Source organism: Podarcis melisellensis (assembly GCF_964234715.1).
Source record: "Podarcis melisellensis genome assembly, chromosome: 8".
NCBI lineage: Eukaryota > Metazoa > Chordata > Lepidosauria > Squamata > Lacertidae > Podarcis > Podarcis melisellensis.
Window position 1 is genome coordinate 38,175,733 of NC_138540.1, and position 27,596 is coordinate 38,203,328.

The 27,596-nt window shown below is 44.3% G+C and overlaps 1 protein-coding gene across 2 annotated transcripts; it reads right to left on the reverse strand.

Moving 5' to 3' along the window:
• Window positions 1-3,613: 3,613 nt before the first annotated feature.
• On the reverse strand, window positions 3,614-26,091 carry IRX6 (iroquois homeobox 6). 2 transcript variants are annotated; one of them, XM_081923330.1, is made up of 7 exons: window positions 25,986-26,091; window positions 15,843-16,100; window positions 14,117-14,232; window positions 10,975-11,282; window positions 9,045-9,671; window positions 5,244-5,361; window positions 3,614-4,347 (listed from the first exon to the last, which is right to left on the reverse strand). In XM_081923330.1, exons 2-6 carry the CDS (start codon window positions 15,933-15,935, stop codon window positions 5,249-5,251), a joined length of 1,257 nt encoding a protein of 418 aa, XP_081779456.1. In that variant the 5' UTR covers window positions 15,936-16,100; window positions 25,986-26,091; the 3' UTR covers window positions 3,614-4,347; window positions 5,244-5,248. The 2 variants fall into 2 exon arrangements, with proteins under 2 accessions (XP_081779456.1, XP_081779455.1); XM_081923329.1 differs by lacking the exon at window positions 25,986-26,091 and adding an exon at window positions 17,920-18,007.
• Between the last annotated feature and the right edge of the window lie 1,505 nt (window positions 26,092-27,596).

A 27,596-nucleotide genomic window follows, 5' to 3' on the forward strand; every position in this document is an offset into this window, starting at 1 on the left:
TATGGCTCAAGTGTTAACTAGTTCCAAAGGATAACTGGATGACCATTATGAATTGAGTTTTTGCCAACTGGAGGAGGTAAAATAAGTCTATACTCTTTTTTAACTTATTGAATTGTTTGCATATGAAAGTTTTGCCAAAGTAGGAACCACAAAGAAAAGGATCAAGAGTGGTTAGGTTGATGAACAGCAATTCTATTGCAGTCTTTTAAATTTGGCTTTCCAGTGTGACCCCCCACAATTTCCCCCAGAATGTCTTTATCACAAGAGGCAAAGCCCAGTGTGACTCATGGGCAACAACCCTGCAAATCAACCAGTGTGCCTGAAATTTAGAGACCTTTCACTGAAATCTGTGGGTCTTCCTTCAAGTGTAATGGGTTTATGATTCCAGGGCAAATCCCTTTCAATCCTAGGATAGGTTCACTCAGGCATGTTCCTCACAATCACTGCAGAATCAGCAGAGAGTTTGCCTAGCAGAATGACTTTCTTATAATCTTAGCATCACTCCATATCACCCCAAACTACGTGTTTTTCAGTGGAGGTTGTTCACTCATTCAGCTACTAGTCACGAGTACTGTATTATTTTCCATATCAGAGAAGATATGGTTGCTGGATATCATGATTGGGCCATTGTTGTGATCATGACTTGCTTACAGGCTTCCCATAGGCATCTGGTTGCTCACTATGAGAGGAGAATGATGGACAAGATAGGCCTTTGGTCTGGTCCAACAAGGCTCTTCTAATTTTCTTAATTCAAGTTTGGATAACATACACCGTATTGCCTCCCAAACCTCACACCTCCCTTCACCCCTAAGTTACTGCCCCTTTTTTGCCTCAAATCCATGAATCAATCTTGACTCAATATCCTGGATTGATTGCACTGATTTATGAAAGCAGAATCCATTGGGCTTTATTGATCACAAATGACTTAATGTAAAATGTTGACCCTGTTGAACTTGGGGGAAAGCTGGTATTGGGTTGATCTACAGATGACCTCCTAATTAGCACAGTGATTAAATTATGGGCATGGCTTCTAGTGACTGGGGGATGGGTGTGTGGATGGAACAAAGCCACATTCTTCCCTTGGCCTCTGTGTGGGTTATTAGTCTGTCGAGAAAGTGTTTTGTGACACTTTTAATTAAAACTGAAGAATGCAGAAGGGTTTGCTCCTTTCTGTCTCATCCTTGTCCAGTGCAGTGTTGCTCTTTTCACTGAATTAGGGATGATGACCCACTAACAATGGCCTACTTTGCCCGCTCCAGAACATGGTTATTCTCTCCCGGAAGGAAGTGACATGGTCTCTTTCAACAAGCCAGACACATATTCAAAGAGTGGGATCTCCTGTGTCCAGACCCAAGTACAGACTGTAGGACCAACCAGCTGTCCAAGGTCCTGAAATCCAGTGTCAGACCAGGTTTCTTGTCCTACTCTGTGACCTATGCACATTATGAACTCTTAGTCTGTTGTCCCTATAATTCTAAAGGACAGGAAAGAAGAAAGGACCTCATAGTGCAGTGACAGAGCACATGCTTTCCATGCAGTGTAGTGCAGTATAGCAGTTGAATTCTAAACATTATACAGTGTTAGACAAGCACCATGGATACCCTGTTTCAAATCTCCCTTAAACTCACTGGTTGAAATTGGGCAAGTCACTCTCTCAGCTTGACCTGGTTCACAAGGTTTTTGAGAGGATAACATGCAGATGGAAGAAGTATATATGCAGAGGATGGGAGAAAAATGTAACAAAATAAACAAATCTCCAGCAACTACAATCATTTCCAGTGTCAATAATGGGAGAGACCAAAGTCGGCATTACCAGATCAGATGGAGAGTCACTCTTTTCCCTACATGAGTTGAATCCTGACAAGATGGAGGAACTGTTGTCAGGAGGTTCTAATGTCTGGGAATTTAATAATTGGCCTGTTCTATATGGGGTCACACTCAAATGGTTTCAGTGGTTAGGACTGCCTTTTACCAGCTCTGATTGGTTGTCAGCTATAGCCACTTCCATATATATCGTCTAGCTACAGTTCTACATGCTCTGGTAACCTTGTGTCTAGGTTACTGTAACGCACTGTATGTGGGGTTACCCTTTGAGACAGTTTGGAAACTTCAGCTATTGCAAACTGTAGATACTAGGGTGCTATCCTGTGCAGGATCATGTCACACCTATTTTATGTGGTCTGCATTAGCCCCCAAGTTTGTTAGTGAAGAGAAACATTACTGGGCCAAAACTAAGGTATTCATCTTGACATACATAACCCTTAACATCCTGGGACTCCAGGAGCTGCTGGGTCCCTTATACCAGGCAGCCAGGACCTTGAGGTTCTTACAATCATACCACTTATCCCCCTTAGAGCTCAAGGAGTATATGGTGCCCCCTCTCCTCCTATTATCCTCACAACAATCCAGCCCAAGACTGGCCCAAGGTCACCTAGTAAGCTTCATGACTGAATTAGGATTTCAACCCTTGTCTCCCAGCTCTTGTTCCAACAGTCTATTTGACACACGGCAGTGGCTTATGTCCCATGGGCAGGGATTGTTTGCTGTATGGCAACATGAAACAGAGCCTTTTCTAGTGGCAGCCAGGCCACAGAACTGCCCACTCTGCAACCCCAGAGTCGTCCGCAACTGGACTTAACGGTCAGGGGTCCCCTTTACCTTTACCTAGAGGTGAACTTAGCTATTGCAGCAGTGGGCTTCTGGTGCCAAGTAAGAGCACACTTCTTCGTCCAGGCTTTTGGTGTTGCTGATTAGACTCTCCAAGATTTCAGAAATTGGGGTGTATTATGCAGGCTGTTGTATTTCTACCCTGTTTTCAATTGCTGATACATTATTATCATCACTGGTTTATCAGTCATTTTCTAAACCTCTGCCTCAAAGTAATTTGCATACAAAATAATTAAAAGCAGTTAAAAACACAAAAACAACTAATACATTTAAAAGAAGACCAAAACCCTAACAAGCGGGCCCTTGTGGTAAACACCAATTTATCCATCTGGGAAAGCATATGGATACAAAAATGTCTTCAATTGTTTCCAGAAAGTGCAAATAGTGGATCCCTATTGTATCTCAATAGGAATGCTCTTCCACAGAACAGGGGCAGCCACACTAAAAACTGTAATCTGAGTTCCTGCCAAGCAGGTTTCTGAGGCCTTTGGAACTTGCAGGAGAAGAATACTATACATACTATATATACTATTGCATGTATAAAAGATGTATAAAAGATAAGGCAGTCTCTCAAGTAACATGCTCCTGAGCTATATAGGGATTTTTATGTTAGTACCAACACCAGCAGCAGATTGGTAACTGGTACAAATTTTGCTAGTTGGCTGCTTTATTTTGGTGGTAGTTTGCTGCCACAAACAACCTAGCTGCCACGTTCTGCACCAGAATTGATAGTTTATATTTTTATCTGCATTTTATTGATCTGTTTGCAAATTGCCCTGGGGTTTATTTGGATGAAGGGTGGTTGCGAAGTGCAATAAATAAATAGATGAGAAATAAATAAAGTGCATGACAGCTTGGTATTGCTCTCTCTCACACACGCACGCACACGGCCTTTTCAAGGTCACACTTCTGTTTTGACAACATTCATTTGTTTGGTTTTTAATTAGAGACTTTAAAAAATACTTTCCCGTGATATCTTTGTACAAGGACAGAAAATAACAGACTTGCATTTTGCACTACCAAAGAATCCCCTTCAGAGTACAAGACAACATGGCTGACAAATACCTCTTATTTAAAAAATAAAAAAGACAAAGGGGTTTTAAAAAGTGTCATTTTTGTTTGTTTTTGAAAGGATGGAGGAAGAAAGAAGAACCCCCATATCCCACATAGATTTTTGAGGAACAGAGGAAGATTGAACGATCTCTCAGCAACCATGTTGACAGCTTGCCTCTCACAGAAGACAATGTAGGTCTATTACAGAAGCCAAAGCCTCCCCAAAAATCAGGATGCATTTTTTGAAACTTTTTTTGAAACTTACTAGACATTACTAGTCCAATTATATATCTGGTGGCAAAATTCAGTGTGTGGGATGTGTTCCTATAATGTAGCACAGCCAAGACCCTACAGCTGCTTTCCTGGTTGGACTTCCTCTGGTGTCCCTTGAAAGTTGTGCATATATAATATCATCTCTTCTCTTCCATTACCATGAGAAGCTGTAGCTGCAGTTCATGCTTTGGAGGGTGTGGAGAGAAAGAGAGAGGGAGAAGAAACACACATACATACACACAGAGAGAAAGAGAGAAAGGGAATTTGCATTGGGAATGACGGGTGTTCCTTCTGAAAGCCTGCAAGTTCCAAATCTTCTTGAGATGTTTCACCAGCATGCTGGATTTCATCAGCCTGAGAAAGAGAAAAGAGATCAGCCCATCACCTGGCATTGAGTGAAAAATATTCTTCATATTAATTAGATTTCTGAACTACCCACGGCAGGTTACACCAACATAAAAGTACAAAATTGGAATCAGATAATAGAGTTTTCTATCCAAGGAATAGGTGGATAGATAGATTAGATAGATAGATATAGATAGATAGATAGATAGAGATAGATAGATAGATAGATAGATAGATAGATAGATAGATAGATAGAGATAGATAGATGATAGATAGATAGAGATAGATAGATAGATAGATAGATAGATAGATAGATAGATGATAGATAGATAGATGATAGATAGATAGATATAGATAGATAGATGATAGATAGATAGATAGATTAGATAGATATAGATAGATAGATAGATGATAGATAGATAGATAGATAGATAGATGATAGAAGATAGATAGATAGATAGATAGATAGATAGATAGATAGATAGATGATAGATAGATAGATAGATAGATAGATAGATAGATAGATAGATAGATGATATAGATGATAGATAGATGATCGAGTATATCTTTGACCTGAAGTACTAGGCAGTTTCCTATATGCCTAACAGACTAGCTGCCACTCTTCTGAGTCCATTTGGGTTTTTTATTTTTAGGGAAGACCCCAGGTTCAACGCCCAGCATCTCCTTGTAGGGCTGAGAGAGAGACCCCTGTCTGAAACCCTTGAGAGCTGCAATCAGTCAGTGTAGACAATACTGAGCTTAGTTTAAGTGGTCTGGCTTAGTTTAAGGCAACTTTCTATGTCTCAATGAATTACAAATAAGGTACCTTTGGGGAAGGTGGAAATCCTAAACTGAGGCATTTCTCAGCAATCACAGCTTACAGTATAAACTCTTCCGGCACTCACCTTTCTCACCTCTTCAGCACTGGCCTGAAAGCTGTTCTCAGTTTGTCTTTATGCTGACTGAGACAGACTTCGCTTAGGTCTAGGGAACCTTGAGTGCCTCTCATGTTTCTCCCAAACCCTGTTTTAACAAAAGAAAATGTTTGTTTGGGGTGTTGTTGTTTTTTAAAAAACCACCATACTTGATCAGAGTCAGTGGACAACTTTCCCCACTCTCTCCAACATTCCCAGATTTTGACTGCAAATGACTCCATAATCAATATGCTGGATCCAAATGGTCTAGTGGAGGCATTACTGCAAAAAACAGGAGCCTGGAATTTTTGGACTTCCATCATCTCTCACCATTTGCCACGCTGGCTGAGGCAAATGGGAGTTTGAGTCCAACAATATTTAGAGGGCAATTGGTACTCCATCCCTGTGCTAATGGACCACATGCTGCTTCAGTTGGTTCTCCCAACCCTCCAGAGCAATTATATTCTTGGTGGGCATGGGGAACTGCAGTGAAGCTGGTGAAAACTGCCACCTCTGCCCCACCATCACTTTTCTTAAGCAGGTGTCAGAACTCCAGCACTGAGATATTTGAATGCAACTTAGCCATTTTTCCCCTTGTCAGACCTTTGTTTCAGAACCTGTGGCATTCCAAATGTTTTGGGACTCCAACCCACATCAGTCCAAGCCACATGAAGGGTTATAATCCAGCAACATATGGAGGACCACAAGCTCCCCATCCCTGCCTTATTTCTTTCCATCCCCAAAATTAAACTCCCGTTGTATTGCAAAAGAGAAACAAACTGAAATAAAGATTCATGTGAGCCCATTCACAGAGGCTGCCCTCTGTGCCTCTAAATGAGTCCCTGTTCTGGCCTGATTTTCTTCTCATTGGCCTCCATGTCAGGTGTGTGTGGCAGATTGGGGATGATACTGTATGAGATTGTATCATCCCAGCTCTGTCAACCGAGAGATGGAGCCATCAGAGATAATCAGATGATATTATCAGAGCTGCAGTGGCAGAAGAAATGGTAAATTCACTTTCACGTGGAAGATAGAGCAAAATTGTCTTCTGCTGCTCCAGAAGGTAGGACCCAAAACAATGGATTTAAATTACAGGAAAGGAGATTCTACCTAAACCGTAGGAAGAACTTTCTGACGGTAAGAGCTGATCTACGGTGGAACAGATTACCACAGATGGTAGTGGACTCTCTGTAAAAATACAGGGTGGGTGGCCATCTCTCAGGGATTCTTTACTTGTGATACCTGCATTGCACAGGGTTTGGCTATATGGCCCTTGTAGGTCCCTTCCAATACTGCAATTCTGTAATTTGATATAACAATGACACGTCTCTCCAATATTTGCCAGTATTTCCAGCCATAACTTGGTCCATCATCTAATACCGTAAAATGTCTCTGTAACAATTCAAGGAACACTGCAAGGAAAAAAACAACCCATTCCTTGTATGTCATTTCCATGCGTGCAGTTCAAGATTTAAGGAAACTCTCTAAGTTTCAGCATAACACTGTCCTTATAGGAATGTCCATGCTACGAATTTCAGAAGGGGAAAGGGATAATCACTACAGTAATGAACAAGTGCTAAGTGCCAACTGAAATAATGCAAAAAGTGAGGCAGGAGTGTCTATGATCACCTATTTGGGGAAACCTGAAGTTTTTCAAAAATACAAAAAAAAAACATTTTTAAAGGTTTTTTTTTTAAAAAAAAATAGACAAAAGCTCCATAATATAGCCTTACAAAGACTGAACATGATTCATACCTACAGAATGTAGAGCTTCAGTTGGAAAAGAAAACAAATTGCAGAAGAAAAGGTTCTTGCTTCAGCCCCTTTACAACTTATGGTATCTAGAGGAAGGGATGGCCGGCAGGAAACCTGAACAGAAGCTCTCCTGGTAAGAGCTCAGGATGCATTGCAAGATTTTATTGTAGGTTCTGTTTGCTTATTTATAAGTGTGTTCCTGAAGCTTGCTTTGCTTTGCTAACACCTCTCATTTGTCTGTCAGAAGTATTCATTTGCACAGAGTGAGGGCTGTAGCTCAGTGGTAGAGCAACCAGAAGGTCCCAGGTTCAATCCTTGACATTTCCAAGCAGGGCTGGGAGAGACCCTGGTCTGAAACCCTGGAAAACTGCATCTAGTCAGTGTAGACAATAGTGAGCTATTCAAAGTGTTGGTGCTAACCCTCAGAGCCCTAAATGGCCTTGGCCCAGTATACCTGAAGCAGCATCTCCACCTCCATTGTTCTGCCCAGATACTGAGGTCCTCCTCTGAGGGTCTTCTGGCAGCTCCCTCACTATGAGAAGCAAAGTTACAGGGAACCAGAAGGCCCTGCTTGTCAGTGGCACCCTTCCTGTGGAATGCTCTCCCTTCAGATGTCAATGAGATAAAGAAGGACACAATTTTTAGAAGACATCTGAAGGCAGCCCTGTATTGGTAGGATTTTAATGTTTGATGTTTTATTATGTTTTTATATATGCTGTAAACTGCTCAGAGTGGCTGGGGAAACCCAGCCAGATGGGTGGAGTATTATTATTATTATTATTATTATTATTATTATTATTATTATTATGCTGCATTCCTGCATGCGCTTATGATGGTGAAGGTCTCCATGAAGTCAAATGGTGCACTTCAGCAACACCACAGCAATACATAGCACAGAAGAAACACACAACAACCTCTAAAAAAATATTAAAAGGAAGGACAGTTTTCTGACAGCTTATTTTGACCCTAGGTGGCACTTAATTCAACCTGAGATCCTCACGTTCTAGTTTCAGAAGTTGACTCAGAAATAAGTTCCAGTGTGTTCAGTAAGCCATACTCCCAGGGAAGCAAACATAGGGTGGGAGTGAGGGGTGGGGAGTAACTTTCAAAATGTGGTTGCATTAATGTATCTTTAGTCTTTAGGGCACAAGCAGCCAATGTTTTGCCCTCCGTATGTTGTTGGACTACAGCTCCCATCTTCAGGGACCACTGGACACATTGGCTGGGGCTGATAGATATTGGAATTCATCTGAAGGGTTGAGCCTTGGTTACCACACAACAGTGGGTGGCACAATGGGTCCAGCTATTAACCAGAAAGTTAGTGGTTCAAGGCCACCCTGGGACAGCTGTGGGCAAAGGGTTGGACTAGATGACCCTCAGGGTTCCTTCCAACTCTACAATTCTATTATGATTTATTGAAGGCACTAATCAAATGCTGAACCTTGCTGTGCTAACTTTAACCAGCAAGACATACAAAGAATCCTTCAGGTTTAAAGGCTTATGTTGAAGATTCCAGATTGAAATTTCTACCTCCCCCCCCCCTACAAAAAATCATTTCAGATCAAATCTGAATCTTTTCAAGGAAAGGGGCTATTTTCCCCTGTACCTGTAGGTTGGATCACCAGTGAGGACATGGATCTGAGCATGTACAGATGTCCATTTTCACCATTCAATCAAAACCTAACTATATGATACTTAGCAGCTTCACCATATTGTTCTCTTGCTGGACATACATTTGATTTTTGCCACTAACGTATTTTAAAATAAGTGGTGAACTTATTGCACATTGACTTTTCCTTGTCATGTTGTGACACTCTACTACACTCTACTACATGGAAAGATCATTACTTCCCAGAAGTTCTTTGAGAAACCGATGGATTCATCCAGTAACTACATGAAAAATGGCTGTGCATTATGTGGTCCTGGACCTAGAAAACCGTGGCAGAGCTTTTCACACCACATAAACTTCCGTTCACTAAAATCAAGCAGTGCTTCTGGATATGGAAAGAAAGGGGGGAATCTCAAGAAGCTGGCTACCTTCAGTTCCTGCTGAATACTGACAGGTCTCTCCCAGCATGGGATAGGAAGCATAGTTTAAAGAGATGGACTGCAGGTTGAAGGTCGAATTCTTAAAGATCTTGGTCGGTTGAGCCAGCTCCTCCAAGGCCTTGTCATGAATAGACTGTGTTCTCACAAGGCTGCCCACGGGCCTCTCCTCACCGCATTGTCCCACAGCCCCAGGGGGCCTTCCCCTTAGCACCAAACAGTCAGGGCTCTCTGTCCTTTGAGCAGGATGGCTCATGGGTCCCACAATCACATTGGCCCCCGCTGTGTGAGCTAAAGACCAGATCCTGGGCTTCTCAGAGGCTTCGTAGGGTTGGCCATGATTTCCAAGGCCACCCACTAAGGTGGCTCCTCCCTTGTGGCCAAGGAAGTCCCCCGTAAGTGCCGAGTCAGCTTTGGCACAGGGGAAGGCCTGAAAGTGGCTGGGCAGGCTAAGGTTGCAGTTGTTTTTTTCTGTCTCGGCCAAGGTGCTGCCCACACCAGGGACTTCTTGGTGTGGATGCTTCGGCTCAGCCTCCAGCTTGATTTCAGCCTCCTCCTCGTCCAAGTCCTCCAGATCGCTCAACTGCAATTCCTTTTCTTCTTTGCATCTTTTGGGATCTGTATTTTGGAACGAAAAGCAGGGGCAGAAAGGATATGTGTAAACAACAACAACAACCCACAAGAAGGCTGAGTAACTGGAAAGCCAGGCCACACACTAGCCTCAATGAGGTAGTCACCTCAGGTGGCCGGCTGGGGACAACTGGTAGGGGTGGTGGATCCGGGATCCCAAGGAGAAGACCACTTATTGCCTCTTGAGTTTTTCACTCCTGGCTGCCACTTGAGAAGAATGGGGCCACCACTAGCACTGCCTTCTCCACTCTGGCCTTTTTTCTCCACCACCAGCTTCAGCATGCCAGGGCTGTTCTATGCCACCTCCAATCACCTCAGGTGGAAAAGGAGGAGGAGGCACTAGCGGTGGGGGAAGGGAAGAGGAGAAGTGGCAGGGGGGCACAATTGACTAGTTTTGCCTCAAGTGGCAAAATGTATTGGGCCCGGCCAGCCCTGAACTACCATGCCAAAACACAAGGAGATCAGAACTTTGCACTTCTCATTTACAGACATTGATAGTTTAGTACTTTCACATTCAGACAACCTCTAGCTAAATACCAAGGACAAGAAGCAAATAAGGCATTCCCTTCATATCCGATATTGAATTAGACATTAGACAAAATTCTCTCTCTCTCTCTCTCTCTCTCTCTCTCTCTGTATGTGTATGTGTGTGTGTGCATGTGTGTGTATTTAGTCACACTACATATAATCAAATTTATGGCACTTCGTGCTACAGAGATGTGGTGTTGGCCATTTACCTTAGATAGCTTTTAAGATGGTTTATGAAAAATAATAATACACTTCTACCAACGGCCATTCATCATGATGGCTGGTTTCTGTATTCAAAGCAGAGACAGTACACCACTGAGCACAGGTGGGGCGCTGTGGGCTTACTGGAGGCATCTGGTAGACCACTTGATAGACATTTGGTGTGATCCAGCAGGGCATCAAAAACTGAACATAAGAGGAGCCTTGAGAGATCAGATCAAAGATCTACAGTATCTCAGAGTTGGAGAATATCTGTGTCCCTCAAAATGTTGCTGGACTACAACTCCCATCAGTCTTGATCCTGCCATCTGGGGTTGATGGATTCTGCAGTCCAGCAACATCTGGAGGCCCAAAGGTTCTCCACCCCGGTCTATCAAGACCAGCCCCCTGCACTCCACAGTGGTCAACCAGATGGCTCCAGGAAATACAATATAATAATTACTTTATTTTATGTTTTCTTCCAAAGAATCCATTATATCTTCACAACCACTCTGTAAAGTAGATTAGATCAAGAGGCATCCAGCAAGTCCATTTCCAAGCCTACCTTTGCTTTCATTTTCACTGCCACAGTCTTCACCATTCCTTCTCCCATCCTCTCGCCTCTCTTCTCCTGCTTTGTTTTTTGGAGACCAGGTCATCTTATTCTCTTTCTTGAGCCTTCTCCGAGCATTGGCAAACCAGGTGGAGACCTGAGTGAGTGTCATCTTGGTGATGATGGCCAGCATGATCTTCTCTCCTTTGGTAGGGTAGGGGTTTTTCCGGTGCTCATACAGCCACGTCTTCAAAGTGCTAGTGGTCTCTCGGGTGGCATTCTTGCGTCTGGCTGAGCTGCTAAAATCCACTGTTCCATATCTGGGAGAGAGATAAAGATGCTGAACATGGTTTTCTGAGCCAGTATGGAGGTGCATATGCTACTTTTCAGGCAGAATGGAACCACAAATTGCAACAGCGTCAAAATGAACACAACTTCTGTGTAACTGGGAAATAATTTCCATATCTATAGAGGCATTGGCCAATGAGAAGATAACTACAGCCCATTCATAGGCTTAATAACATAAGACACACCTGCTGGATGAGACTAGTGGCCCATCTAGTCCAGCATCCTGTTCTCACAATGCCAACCAGATTCCTACTGGATACCCACAAACAAGACCCGAGCACAAGAGCATCTTCCCCCCTGCAGTTTCCAGCAACTAACAGCTTAATGTCTCCAGTTGTGGAGGTCATTTGTTGGTGATTCTAGGCAAATTTACTCACAAGTTTGATCCACTGAATACAATGGAGCTTACTCCCCAATAAGAGTGTTTAGATAGAATTCTATACACCCTTACAGGGAAGCATGTTCTACTAAACTCAATAGGACTTCTGAGCATGCCTGCAAAGGATTGCATTTCTACACCTTTTGCTATCATCAGGTCTAAAAGATGGCAAGAATGAGAAATGTTACTCAAATATATTTTAATTGAATATTCTAGTCATTTGCATCTTGCAGGTGGTGAGTACTTTCTTCTATTTACGTATTTAAAAAAGAAAAGTACAGGATAGTGTGAGATAGAAACTACTTCCTCTTCAGAGCCCTATTGGCAATGCCATCTTATGCACATTTAAAGGTAAAAGGACCCCTGGCCATTAGGTCCAGTCGTGGCTGACTCTGGGGTTGCAGCGCTCATCTCGCTTTATTGGCCGAGGGAGCCGGCGTACAGCTTCCAGGTCATTCTGGTGAACCAGAGCAGCTCATGAAAACACCATTTACCTTCCTGCTGGAGTGGTACCTATTTACTCAGAGGTAAATCACTCTAAGTTCAATGGGGCTTACTCTCTTGTAAATGAATATAGGACTTCAACCTAACAACACTCTCACACATCACCCAAAAGCTATATAACAAACAGAAAAGCAGCAGGCCATACTTTTCCTCATTGTGGCTTCTCAGTGCTGTGGGAAGTTTAAGACAGAAGAGGTCTACCAGCAGAAAGTAGGGAAATTGTGGGGAATTGTGCATCCCCCATATGTTGTTGGACTCCAGCTCCCATCATTAAAAGACAACTCAAGGCGGCCCCATTTAGGGTAGTTTTTAATGTTTGATGCTGTATTGTTTTTAATATTCAGTTGGAAGCTGCCCAGAGTGGCTGGGGAAACCCAACCAGATGAGCAGGGTATAAATAATATATTTATTATCATCATCATCATCCCTAATCACTGGCCACACTGGCTGATGGAAGTTGGGATCCAACAACATCTGGAGGATTGCAGAATCCTCATCTGGGTTGCAGTTTTATAAAATTATGCATGACATGGAGAAAGTGGGTAGAGAAAAGTTTTCCTCCCTGTCTCATAACACTAGAACAATGCTGGAAGATTCATCACAGATAAAAATAATTACTTCACATAGTGAATAAATTCTTCACATAGCACCTAGTTAAACTATGGAATCGCCCCAGGAGGCAGTGATGGGCACCAACTTGGATGGCTATGAAAGAGGATTTTTGATGGCTATGAAAGATGAATTTATGGAGGATACCAATGGCTACAAGCCAGAATGGCTGTGTTTTGCCTCCACAGTCAGAGGCAGTAATGCATCTGAATACCCACTGCTGGAAACCACAGGAGTGAGAGTGGTCTCCTGCTCAGGTCCTGCTTGACTGTTTCCCACAGGCATCTGGTTGGCCACTGTGAGAACAGGATGCCATTGGCCTGAACCAAATAAAAAGATTTAGGCAAACCCCAATGCTATATTGCTTAATAATTATAATAGTGATTATTATGAAAAAATACAGGTCTTGGTGCTGGCCTGCCCTCTTTTGCATGTATATATTGCTAGGCCAGATGAAAGGTTGTACTGACAGCAGAGTAACTAGCTTACAAAGGTCAGTGACAAAAGAAGGACAAGCTTTGCATGGAGACAGTCCCAGATTAGTCTCAGCCATCCTCAAGAAGGGCTTCTATCTCCTGGAGAGCTGTTGCCTTTCACTCTAGACAGGCCACATTCACACGTACATTTAAAGTATTAAGATCCCACTTTGAAAAGTCATGGCTTCCCCCAAAGAATTCTGGGAACTGTAGCTGCTGAAGGTTGTTAGGAGGAGACGTCTATTCCCCTCACAGAGCTATGATTCCCAGAGTTTCTCCCTCAGTTGATTTGCTCTAGTTTTTATTGTTTTATACTGTATGTTAATGTTAGCCTATTATTTTATTGCTGTGGGAGCCCCTCACAAAAGTTCTGTTAAGGGACAGCTATATAAATGCAAACAGTAAATGACTATCCATAGGATCACCACCCTCTGCAATGTATGCAGAAGGCCCCAGAGTCAACACTGGCCGTGTGAGAAGGTTCCTTGTTTGAAATCCTGGAGAGCTGCTATGTGTCATTGTGAGGAACGCTGAGCTAGATGGGCCAATGGATCCCACTCAGTATCAGGTACAGAGGAGTCGCTTGAAAGGCCTTGGAAGGGGCTCCTTTGCCCTTTGCAAAGCACGCCTAGCATTCCAGGCGCCACTGCAAAAGCAAACCTTCGAATGGAGTCGTGCTATTCCTGATGGCTGCTCCCCAGATCGCCCGGGATTAACACACAGAGAGACGAGTCAATTGGTAGGGCGGGGGAGGGAGAATGTCGGAGGCTGCTGTAGCTCCCAACAGTCGCGGGCAGATCTAAAGAGCTCCCGCTCGGCTGATCAAAGCGCTTGTTACCTGTCGTATTGGTACTGCCCAAAGGAATGCTCGTAGGTGTAGTAGGCGGCGGCCGTGGGCTGTGCAATCCCCGCGTGCAAAGCGGAGGAGCCGTCCTTGATGTCGTACTGGGAGTTCTAGAAAACGCATTAAAAGTGTTTTAAGGCTGAGTACGAAGGGAGATCCCGCATGTTTTTTCCTTCCTTTCCAGTCCACCCTACTCCGGGCCGAGATGCCCCGACTAACCAATAGCAATGACTGTGTGAAATCGGACCCGCTACTCTGGATTCCTTAATCCGGATTAAGTACCTTTTGGACTAATGAGAGCGTTTAGGCTGTTCAGGCTTTCATGGGAGTAAGCCCCAGCTGAGTATAGGACTATTTGGGGACGATTCCCGAAGTTGCTATTTCTTCCCCTTTGCGTTGAGGCCAGGGTTGACTATACACATACACAATTCCCATGTTGGGTTTTCACCTCCATGGTGCGATCCTGAAACTGCAGTCCTAAAACACATTTACTGAGCAGCAATTGCCGTTGAACAAATGGGACCTGTTTTCAAATAAACAGGGAGCTGCATTGTTAAAATCCTACCAACTTTAACGCAGAGCTGTCCCACCTTGCTGCTTTTTAACTAAAAAATCCCTAAATTTTGTTTCGCTTGGAAGTCAAGGATGGGTGGATCGGCTAGAAAAGGGGGATAGATTTTTTTTAATGAACTTATCATAAATATTAAGTTTCTGAAGCATGCTAGTTTTAGAAAACGACCTTCGGGTGTAATTATAATGACATTTGCCAATGTGTACGCTCCATTGGACTCACAAGGAATTACTTCGGAGATGACAATAGAATTGTCTCCCTCTTTTTTAGTCTCCCTCTTTTTGGTCTCCTCTCCGGATCAGTGTAATAACTGCAAGCCACCTCGGGGCAGAGACCCTTTTGTGTATTATGAAGGAGGTACAGGGATGGAGCTCTTTATTTTTACATTATCTTGACATCGTTTTGGGAGCAACGAATTACAATTAAGAAACAAGACAAAACAATAGGTCCCGGCCTTCAATGAGTCGCAAATCATCGGTGGAAAGTGGAGGAGAGGTTTCTGCTTCGAGTATAAGAATTGCTCTTGTGGAATTTGGGGACCCGAATCTGTGCACAACCGCAAGTCCTCCTTTCCACGCCGCTTTGGTTTTGTGCAGATCCCAGTTAAATTCCCCGCGCGCTCTTCCAGGTGAGTGTGGACAGGGACCGCTGTCCCGCGGCTCAAGTCTATGCATGTTTGCTCAGAATAAAATTATGCATATCCCCGAACCCTGCTGAAAGGATCCCCAACCTATGACCCAGTTGTGTTCAGTGGGGCGGGCCTACTCCTACCTTGGAGTGCCTAAGGTTTCTCAATACCCAACAGGTCTACACGGACCTCCCCAAATCCAAATATGTCTACTCGGAAGTAAGTAGCACGGATCTTAGTGGGGCTTTATAATTTCCTAGTAAGAATTGTACGCTAGGAAAGAGACTCAGAAGGGAACCAAACATCAAGAAACAGCGCAGGATTTTACTTCCGAGTAAACATCATCGCCTTGTAATGTAATCATCGCATTCTGATTCCCCTCCGCCCAGCTGCAAAATTGCTAATACGATTAGGTGCATTACCAGGTCAACAGGGACTAGCGCCCCCTTTTCCTCTTAGTAACCAAATTGTAGCGCGAAAGTCATAGGGGAGCGGAAGGCCTGTGCCTTCGCTTCACTCACCAGCGTGGTGTACAGTGTGGACGGATCCGCTCCGTACGGGAGGTAATTGGCGTAACTTTGGCCGGCCGCAGCTGCGTAGGGCGAGCCGTACATCCCCAGCGCCGCATTGAGGTCCGTCCTGGAGCCGGCCAACAGCCTGTTCTCGTAAGAGGGGCAGCAGAGGGTGGCCGTTTGGGAAGAAGATCCCGAGGACACATCGGAGACGGATCGGGTCCCTGAGTCACAGCAAGCGGTACTAGAGGTGGCTGAGACGAAAAACTGGAGTTCAGAGAGAAAGGGAAAGAGAGAGAAATAATTAGAAAAACGCAAGAAAGAAAGTCGAGAAACAATTTCATGTTAATTGCAAAGCACATTTGGAGCGGGTGGGTGCTGGGGGAGAAACCCTTGTTAGCCCTGAAGAAACGGACGGTGCTTCCTTCCGAGTAGGATCCAGCCGGTCAATGGGGCTGTGGAGATCCAGGGGTCCGGAGGAGGCTCTCCAAAGCGGGACGCCAGAAGCACAGAGTCTGCTAAACCAACCCCAAATTTACAGCAAAGGAAGCCCCTAAAGCGAATGTAATGTTTTGCTTAGAATTCCTGTTCCGAGTGGCTTGGAAATCTTAATGGAAAGGGAGAGAGAGGGAAGGTACCATCGTGGCAAGCCGGATGAGACTCTTAAAAGATACCACCTTCCCTTAAATTATATGGGGGGGATGCAGGTAGCGGGGAGGGGAGGCTGGGCAGGTGTAACACTATGGGAGGCTTCCAGCTTCATCCTCAGAGGCACGAAGTCGGCGGGGATGAGGCACCTGGGACCGAAGTCAGGCAGGAAGGCTTGGAAAGCAAGGGGAAGCAGAAAGGTTGCTCCCATGAGAGAGCAGCGGATACCAGTCAATTAAAAGACCGATTTTTTCTCTCTTTAAAGTATATATAAGATAAGCCTGGGAGATACACCCCTATCTGAAAGCCTGGAGAACGGCTGCCAGTCAGTGTAGACAATACTGAACTGGATGGACAGATGGTCTGACTCGCTGTAAGGTAGGTTCCTGAATTCTAGATCAAGTCATAGTATACTTTTGCAATTTGCATTACACCGTATGACACAATAGAGTAAATGACACTGAATTAATTGGCTGCATGCGCTGTTATTCTTTCTTTCACATACACACCTCGCCCTCCCAGGTCTCTACCCCCGCCTACCCCTCAGGTAAAAAGAAAACAAATAATTGGGGGGGGGGGCTGACTCTTGTGGATTACACCGGAATAAGCAGAATCCGAAATCCAAATCTAAATTGGACTAGAAAGCGTGTGGGCTCAGTAGCGATCGCCCCCTTCCAAAACGGGACTGACTTCTCAACCAGGTATGTGTAGGAATGCCTCTTCGCGTGAGAAAACTGCGACGAGTCCATAAGTTCCATTGGAATCGATTGGACTTTCCTTCCAAGTCAGTATCTTCCAAGTCAGTATCTTAGAACAGCTTTGGTTGCCTTGGCAAAACTTTATTTCCAAGTTATTTTCTCACTCAAAGAACCGTATGTCAATATTTATTGGATCTGAGAGGAGGGGGAGCACACCCAAACTGTGCCAGTCCTATAAATACCTGTACCCAAACAACACATACACGGATCGCCTTCAGTGGAAAATCAATAAGAGATTTGCAGATCAAATGAACTTCAGGAACACCCCCCCCCCTTCCGCCTAAACTTGCCACCACTTAAAACTGAACAGGTAGTCATGAGGAAACAAATTCTTGCTGCGATCCTCTGCATCTTTCTTTGGGATTGAGTCCCATTGCAAACAACCTGTCTTACTCCTGAGTAAACTTGGGTACGAGGAGTATGCCGGTTCACCATATTTCCCATTCATTCAAACACGCGCACGCAGACAGCCATCACACAGATCAAAGGAAGGTGGGAGGGGGCGACGCAGCATCTCCTCCAGATATTCATTTGAAACAAACAAACAAAAATGATTAAAACTAGATAAATGCAAAGGAGGCTTTGAAAAGATACCTGACATTGCACGCCACGCCACAGACCCGGTTCTCCCCCCACAGTAAAAATAATAATAAAAAGTGGTGGTGGGTGTTTGGACTTACCTGAGAAGACGTGTTGTAAGGATATCCAAGCTGTGAAAAAGACATCGTTGCTTTCCAGTTTTGTTTGGGGTGGGTTTTCTTTTTTTGAACGGAGGTTTGGGTGACCCCCCCTTTCTCCCCCCTCCCCAAATCCTTCGCCACTGAGTCCTCCCCCTCCTTCCCTCCCGACCCACCTTTTCACACCCCCATCCCCACGCTGCCTCTTGATGACGATCAATTACGAGCAGGATTGCGATGGATTATTTTTTATTTCTTCTCTTCGCAACACTCCCCCCCCCCTCGCGCCCCGCCCGCCCTCTCTACACACGTGAATTATAAATGATTGCAAGCGGGCATCTGCGGAAAAGAGGCTCGCAGCCTCCGCCGGAGCTCCCCGCCCGCCCCCTCCTCATCCTGATGCTTCTTGGAAAGAGAGGGGCTATAAATATAGATATGGATCATTTATAGATGCATAGATAGATAGATAGAATCTATGGAGGGGGAGAACAGCTCAACAGAGGACGAGTTTCGCTGGAGAGGCGGGGGGGGGAGCGGAGAGGAGGATGTTGGAAAGAAATTGGTGATGATGGTGGTGGTGGAGGGGTGCCCGGAGTGGGTGGGTGGGTGGGAAGGAAACGTCAAAGCTGGCAAGCCGTGGAAGAGTTCGCTTGTGCATTGTTTTTCTGTTCCCGTTCGAGTCCTTTCGCGCGCCGCTCCCCAGCCAGCGGAGCCGAGTGACGTCATAAGTAATCCCGAGTTCTTCGTGCCAATCCTGAGCCTCGCGCTGAGCATCTTAAAAGGCGCCCTTGCTTGTATCTGGCATTATTGTTGTTATTGTTGTTGTTATTATTTATTCCGTGAACGGGGCCTCTGTGCACGTCAAATTTAAAGGCAGAGCCCTAACCTTGCCTCTTTTTGCTTTTCTTTTTTTGCAGAGGGTAATGACAAGCAGTGGTGTGGTCAATTCGAAAGTGCAGGCGCCCTTCAGGCCCGCCCCAACCACGCCCCTTTCTGCCTATACAACAAAAGTGCATTGTTGTCGACCAAGGCAGAAGCGATGACTTCCATGACAAACCAGCTTCCCCGCGGTTTCCTTTACTCCCAGCTCCCGCTTGCGCCACCCAGCCCGAGGAAGAGTTCTGGTGCACTCTGAAGCTTACTCGCTCTTTTGCTACCCGTTTGTGTTGGAAACGGATTCATGGGTTCCCCCCGCAAAAAACAAAAACAAAACAACAACAATATTAGACATGCATGCTCACACAACCTTTCCCTCCCTCAGCTTAGTTTATTTGCTTGGTTTCTATTGGAATATATTATTATTATTATTATTATTATTATTATTATTATTAACTATTACTACTATTACAATTGCTATATATCACCGCAGGAAAGGACTTCATCATCCCTCTGCTGTGAAACAAACGGGCAGCTTCATTCTTGTCCGTCCCTGCTGGGAGAGGGTTAAATATCTCCCTCTATAAATCGCTAGTTCCTGTTGTTGCTTTTCGTTTGTTTGCTTTCCCATACCTCCCCCCTCCCCCCTCTCTTTTCACACAACCCAAACCCAGATTTGAGAACACAAAAGGACAGAATCCACCTTTACGTTCCTCCACTGCAGCGTCATCGCCACCAGCGGGAAGAAACACCACGTTTCCTTCACCACCACCTAGAGAAACACACTTGCTTCCCCTAGGGGCTCCCCCACTCACCCCACAGGAACAAATGAAATCCCGGGAGCTGCTGTTTACCACTCTATACCCGTACTATGAGGTCCAATCCTAATCTCAGTCCTCGGCGTGTTCAACTCAGTTGAGTTAAATGGGCTTTAGCGCCAGCTAAAATGCCTGCAGGATCGCGACCTGATTTTCTTTCCTCCTTTCCACTCCGCAAACCAGCATGGGATGCGCTCATTGGTCCAATGGCAGATCAGGAAGACCATTTCCCCAGTCAGTATAACTCCATAAATCCCTTACCTGTCCCCAACCCCATGGCCACCTCATATGCACCCAGATTCCTTAGTAACTTCGTCGCCAGCCGTTGCCACCCTGTAGGCCCTACAGTGGGGGCGTAGGAATCCCCTTTGCACAAGCACTCCTTTCTCTGCTGGACGCACAGCTAAATAAAGGAGAAGGGCTCAGACTGTAATAATAGAGGATCACGGTGAAACTATCTTTGTTCATGGTCATCCCTCGCCTACCCGTTTCCTTCTCCTCTTCCGGTCGAAATATGATTGCTAAACCGCGAGAGGGAGAAGCCCCTTTTTTTTGCGCGGGTTGCTCTTTATAAAGACCTGTATATTGATGGCGCAAGAATTACGATCCCATCTCCTTTTTGAACCTCCACTCTTAAGGTTTTCTCCTCCTACCTCCTTAACACGCCCCTCCCCATCTAAACACACACAATAACAAAAAAAGTCTTAAAACATACGCAAACTTGCCTGGTACTCATTGTACTTAATGGGGCTTACCTCTGAACAGATATGCACAGGAATTGCTCTATCCTAAAGTTAATGGAGGGCTTCAGTAGTCCCTCCAGACAGAAACTTTGTATTGCTGCAGCCTTTCCAAACGAGGCTGTGTTCTCTCTCCTCCACCCTCAGGCAACCCACACGCACTTTATGATCTTCTGGATCAATCCTTCGACCACCTGGAAGATGCGTATTTAACCTGGCTGTAAAAAGACGCAACTTTTATTGGCGTGTCATGATTATATTACTATAAAAGAAATTATTTTCCCCCGTTGTCGGCGGTCAGTGCACAAATGATTTCAACTTATTTCTCTCCCCCTCTCTCATCACTGACTCGTCTTCCCTAACCAAGGGACCCAGGTTTTATGAGCTAGGTTTCCAAACAGGGAAATGGCGCAGCAGGTGATTCTAGAGTAGCACCAGACTTCTTGGATCCGGAGCATCCGCGGGGTGCGAGGCATGGTCAGCGAAGTTCCACTCAATGGATCTTTCTCCTGGATGGACATGCATTCTACGGGGTTGAGCTGTAGGACGTCATGGAACCTTATGCACGCTTACTTGGGAGTAAGTGCAACTGAATTCAATGGGAGGGGCCGGAGGGCACTTACTCCCAAGTAAGCATGCATTGGATCAGCGTGTTTGAGAGGGGATGGGAACTGGGAGAATAATTGATTGACTCAGTTCACCAATGCCCACTTTGGAATACGAATAAAACAATAGTTGGGGCTTTGGCGTGTGTGTTTCAGGTATGGCTCACCTGTGGCCCTCCATACACTGTTGGACCCCCAGCCAGCGTGGTCAGTGACCACAGGCGATGGGAGCTGAAGTTCGAGACTGGTTTTAGTTGCTAGCTGCCTGCCTATACCCAGACAGAGTTTTAGAAGGGACCTCTCAGTTTCACCCTGGCACCTTTCGCCTTCTAACATGGGGACTCACCATGGGTGGCGCCAGAGGGGGGAAGGGGGCAAGCCCCCCTCCTCAGTGTATGGACTCTGTCACTAACATATACTGCCTCCCATATCTTAACATGTGGGACACTTCTCGCTCACCTCGAAATATACTTTGCCCTTTCTGGGTCAGATTATGCGCCTTCAAAATACTTATATTCTCCTGTCAGGTTAAAAAAGGACGCCAAAGCCCCAACAATGTTTCCAATAGACACAAACACACACGGGGTTTTAAGAACTTTCAATGAAGTTATCTGCCTTTTGCTAGTCCCCAAGAAATCCCAAAATTCAAAATAGGGCAGAAAAGAAACCCTTATCTGTACGGGTCTGTGACCGTATGATAAATGATTAGTTGAAACCCTTCTGTAAACAGCTCGTCCCCCCCCCACTTAATTTTTTTTCCTCCCCCGGGGGTGGGGGCAGACAGAAACAGAAAAGTAGGACCTAGCTGGGGCGTTGAGGGAAGAGACGAGACTTCCTCCTCTATTCTGCTCTCGCCCTCCCTCCTAGATCCCACCGGACCAGCCCTCCTTTCCCCGAGCATCCCGTCCAGTGTAAATCCGGGGCTCCTAAGGGACCCTCCCCACCAGAATCTGGAAACGGCCTCGCATAAGCAGGAGCCCGGCGAAGCACCAGGGGAGGCGGCGGAGAGCCGCAGAGAGGAGGCACTGACAGATCAAGGAGAGAATGATTGATGGCTGCCCAGAGACCAGGCTGCCCATTGCCACTGGGGTGTAATTGCCTCAATTAACAAATGGGAAGGCCCTCGTTGAACCATTCAACTTGATACGACGCTGCCCGTTGGCCACCGATGTGAGATCTTGGCACCGAAGGGGACATTCCTCGTCCCCGCCTTCTCTCTCTGGCGTACCTGTGTTTGTGTAGGGGTGCGCGCATTTAATACTCACACGCGCACGTATCTGAACATGTGTGTTTTTATTTACATTTAAGAAAATCCTTATTAGAGTTTCCTTCGCTCTAAGTTTATGTAAAAGAAAATCACGGAGTGATCCCGGAGTCTTCTCTTCTTATATACCTTAAGCTAATTGGAGGCTAATTTGTTTTATGCCTCTATGTGAAGGTATAAAACAAAACAAAAATCCAAAAATCCAGGCGTTCTTTAGGAGCCTTTTAAATGTATGCGTATCAAAGAAAAACACAAGTTATTTCGGAGTAAGCTTCGTAATCAGGAGTGATTCTGAAGTTTTCACTCTTCACGTGTACCCATAACCAGAGCGAACCAGGAGTTATTCTGGAGTGTGTGTTATCAAGGGTCGCGGGAGGCGGTGGTTAGGGGCAGGGATTTTGTCTGTTATCTTTTTCTAGCCTCTCCGTTGTAAAACGAGCAACGCCACGGATATTCCCTTGTTTTGCAACCACACCCGGTTCTGGTTGCACACCCCTTTGTGACTCGCTGCAGCGGATCTCGTCTGCCTGTTCACAGTTCCTCCGATTCTTCGGGTGTGACCAAACCCACCCCGACAGGGAGAGAGAGTCGCTTGCAACAGGTTTTGAACGGCAGAGGAGGAAAAGAAGTCAGCTTTTTCTCCCTCTTTGGATTCTCCCTGCTACGCCTTGCTGTTCCTTTGGATCAGCTAATAAGGCACAAAGCCTCCCCCTCTGAAGTGGTTGATGTGCGAAAGCAAATATAATAACTTAAAAGTCAAGTGTGCGCGTGTGTGTGGAGGGACACAGGAAACCAAACAGAAAAGCAATGGAAGTTGCGCGCATTCTCTAAGGGTGGCGCTAGAGAGCCGCGAGTGAATCCGGAAATCTGATCAAACAGCTTTTAGATCTAGATTAGAGCAGCAGCGGGAGAGGACTCTCTCCTCCCTCCCGCTTCTCCCACAAGCCAAAGAAGGGGAATAAACAGAGTCAACCTGTTTCTGCAGGGGATGGAATACGCTCAGTCAGGTAGAAATCTCTGCTAATGCATCTCTCACTCAGTTGCAAACTTTGCAAACTGGGGACTGTGAGCCTGCTAGATCTCTTCCCCACTGTGCTGAGGGCCTTTGGAGTCCCTTCCACTTTCTGGTTTTTTATAACCTCCCCACCCCCACCACACAAAAAGCAGGCTCTTCTGCAGCCAGTGGTTATTAAGTTCTAAATCAACCATTGCATTTCAAATGCCCTTGCAAAGCTATTCTAAACAACAAACTTCCCTTGTAGCCAGCAACTGGTTTTTCAGAGCCCCCCCCCCACCTGGGGGCAGCAGGGGGGACCTACCCCCCTGTAGGTCCCCCCCTGCTACCCTCCAGGTATCTGCTTGGTCACATGATAATAGGATAATAGGATGAAGGGCTAGATGGGCCATTGGGCTGATCCAACAGGCTCCTCTTATCTTACTGTTTTTCCAGTAAAACTCATTCTGGTGGGAAGGCCTTATGGTGATGACTTCCAATCTCTCAGCTACCATCAACTGTAGGAGCTGAGGCAAAGTTACCAGCATTTATAATTTAAAGCCCCACCTTTTCTACAAGGAGCACACGGTGGTGTACATGGTTCTCTGACCTCCCCCATTTATCCTGATGACAACCCTGCGAGGTAGACAAGGCCAAGAGAGGGTCACCGGCCCAAGATCCCCTGCTGAGCTTCATGACTTTGATGAGCCTAGGCCTTCCCAACCCTAGTCCCCCTCCCCCTTTTTACCCACACAACAGCCCTGTGAGGTAGGTTAGGCTGAGAGGCCGTGACTGGTCCAAGGTGCCCCAGTGAGCTTCACAGCAAAATGGTTTATAAAAAAAGGTGTTGAACCATCATATTTGTATCCCATCATTCTTCCACATGAAACATAGAACAGACCTAACAAAAAGCTAAACTTTTCTGTAATTTGGAAAGTGAAAATGAACTGCTCCTGTCCTGCATTCGGAGAGTGAAGGAGGTGTTTGATTCATGATGAGCAAACTGGGGTGTGGATGTGATGAAGGTCACATGACATTTGCGAAAAGAAAGAAAAGAAAAGAGATGGAGGGTTAACTATGTATAAACCTTGCTCTTCTCCCAAGGAGCTCATGTACATGACTTTCTCCATCTTCATGACAAAGTAAACATAAAAATCCTGTCTCTTTTTTAAAAGAAGGCTTCTGAAACTGGGTGGACTAAGAAATAGTGACTGATCCATAGTCACTCAGTGAACGTCATGGCAGAGTGGAGATTTGAACTCATGTTTCCCTATTCCTAGTCCAAAACTATGCCACATTAGGGTCCACAACTGAAAGCTTTGGAATTTCCTCTCCCCTTGGGTCATTAAAAAGAAAAAGAATCTGATTTTTAGTCTGAAAACTAATATAATGAATTGTAGACATTACTCAGCCTTCATAAAGGTGATATTTCTTCTCTCTCTCTCTCTCTCTCTCTCTCTCTGAATTAATCTTAGCAACATTTCTATCAATGTGATTTAGGGTCTTTTCAAGTGTTTCATTTTAAAACTTTGTTGTTGTTGTTGCTCTACACCAAAATGCAGCAATGTGTGAACGCAGCTAATAAGCATTTGAAGATGCACACATTGTATGGGTAAGCACCAGAGAAAATAGGGGTTAGGTCCATTTTTTTATTGTGAGTAGATGCACAGTACATTTGTTGTGTTGTGTTATGTGTGAAACAGCCCAGAGCACAGCAATTTTGAAGCCTGTGAATTGGAATGAAGCCATCAGGAGAGTTACAGTAGTTGATTTTCTAATAATAATAAAATGCTCATGTGACAATGTCTTCATTGCTTTTTCTGTCCGTGTCAGGATATTAAAACACTGACAACTCTACAATTCTATGAGTCTATGACATAAGAGCAGTTCTGATTACACTTAAACAGCAGCTGAAACTTCGTTTTGATTCCATGGATACTTCCTTTAAAAATAATAATCATTTTCCCCTTTTTGCAGAAGTTGGTCTATAATGTTGTATAGCTACTAACGTACTTTAATAATAGAAATAGAAAGCCTCAACTAGATCCCCCGAAGGTCTATCTGCACTCTTTGAAAAGAGTGGGAATAAGCTTCAAATCAAACTTAAAAGTAGAAAAATGACTAATCTTTTTTTTTCTTTAAAAAAAATGAGACAAAGAAAATAAATGTTTCCCCTGGAAAAAATCAGCTTGATAAGGCTGAGTTATTGTTAACAGAGACAAATGTATACGAAAAGTCATTAAGAACACCCTTGGGTGACATTATGGCTAATTATTTAATTGCATAAATCCCTAGTGGGAAGAGTACATTAATTATAGTGAAATAAAATGACTTGTTCTAAATCATTTGGCTCAGCAATTTTTATGTATGCTTTTATATGTCAGACCATTTAAAAATGTACATCAACTGTATCTGTGTATATATATCTAGATATATCATATATAATAAAATATATAATATATAAGCCCTTGACACACTTCCTGAATGCTCCGAGCACAGCTGAAATGAGAAGGTTGTTCAAACCTCAAGAATATGTCTGTGTTAATGGCTCTCTACCTTGAATCATTGGCAAGTCTCTGTCCACCTCCCTGCTTTTAATACAGTACATTAATTTATTTCTCTTGCTCTGGTCTTTACAAACAAATGAGAATCCTGACACCCAAGACATCATTCCACGGACGAGAAAATGAAAAATCAATTTTGCGGTTTAGATAATGCAAATCAGTACATTCCTTAATTAAAAAGTATAGGGGTGAAAAAAGGATTAATTACCTGGATGGTGTCCGGCAGCCGTGGGTTGCTTTATAAGATGGCCTTTTGCAATTAAGCACTCTCTTTTACTGCCCTTTAGCGATTCCCCCCACCACGCCATAATCTATGTGTATACATTGGCGCAAGTACCGCAGTGTCAGTTCCAGAGAGGCAGCTGTGTTACTCTGTTGCAGCAAGAAACAAGAGTCTTACTGCATCATAAAAGACTAAATATGTGTATAAGCTTTTGTTGACTAGAGCCTGCTTCATCAGTTGCAGTATGGTAACCATTTTAAATAACCCATTGGCACCTGGTGTTTTAAACTATGTTTCTATACAAAACCTGCACAACTTTGTAGAATACTACTCAACTTCTTCCTGTTTTAACTAAAACAACACCCACCCTACCCCTCCCTTTTGATTGTGTGTGTGTGTGTGTGTAGAGGATCAGAAATTATGTCTTCTTTTCTTGCTTTGCAATTCCACAACTGCTTATGCTGAATCCCTTTCGTCTCACATAGCAGGCTGGAGGGGATGGAAATTGCCTGTCAAAAAATCCTTGCAAGCTCTTTCTTGGTGAGTTGTAAACATTGGCATAAACCTTGCATTAATGGCTTCTTGGGTTCTGCTCTCCATTTCATGGGGAAATAGTTTTGATTTTCTAGATGCCTTCAAAACATGTTGTGGACTATTTTCAGGAAAGACATCAAAAACAAACAAACAAACAAACAGGTTTTAGAGGTCACAGAAACCCCATTTTCCCCAAACTACTTATACGTTGGTTGAAACAATTCCTGTTTAAATAGATGCTTAGGCACAAATTACTCCCACAAACTTCAAATTTGTATTTCATTGCAACAGTTTTGCTGGGGGCAGGGGAGAGAAATCCCTGCTATTAGAAATGAATGTTCCTTTTCTTTTTAAATGATGGCTTAGATTCTACATGCAATCTTTAATTTTGTTTGCAGCATCGACAAGAATTAGTTTGGGCAATGAGTTTTAATTTGAAAGGCAATTTACTGAGTGTGTTGTCAGACAGGCTTTTTAAACGGCACCTTTCCAAAATGGAGGGGGAAATAAAACAATGGTTGAATTCAAACTGAGCATTTAAAGTGTCATTCTGTGGGCTTTTATTTTTTTGTTAAGGGAGGGGCAGGAGGGGCAATTATGAAGCAAGAGATGGAAGAGAAGATTCAAAGGATCTGAAATTTAAGAATATAATCTTGGAGTGAAAATTCCTGCAGAGAACAAAGTAAATTTTTGATCCAGAGAATGGGCTTTTTTTGCATTCAGGTTTAGAGTATTTTTGTTTGTTTCTGTGTGTATTTTTGCATGGAGAAGGTGGAAATTCTTCAGGTCTATGCATGAATAAACAAGTATATGTGGACGACCTTAATACATAATTTATAGTGATCAGTCACTGCAGATCTAACTGAATAAACCCACAACGAACACTAATTGTTTTGACAAACAGGAGTATAAGATGGCTTATTTGTGGAACCTGTCTGATTATTTTGCCTTCTCTCAAGAGCTATTGCCAGCTGATGAGATCTATGCTAGAAAAGGCACTGTGCGGGTGGGGAAGACCTCACCAAGAATATATGGGATGTCAACAAGGCACATGTGATTATG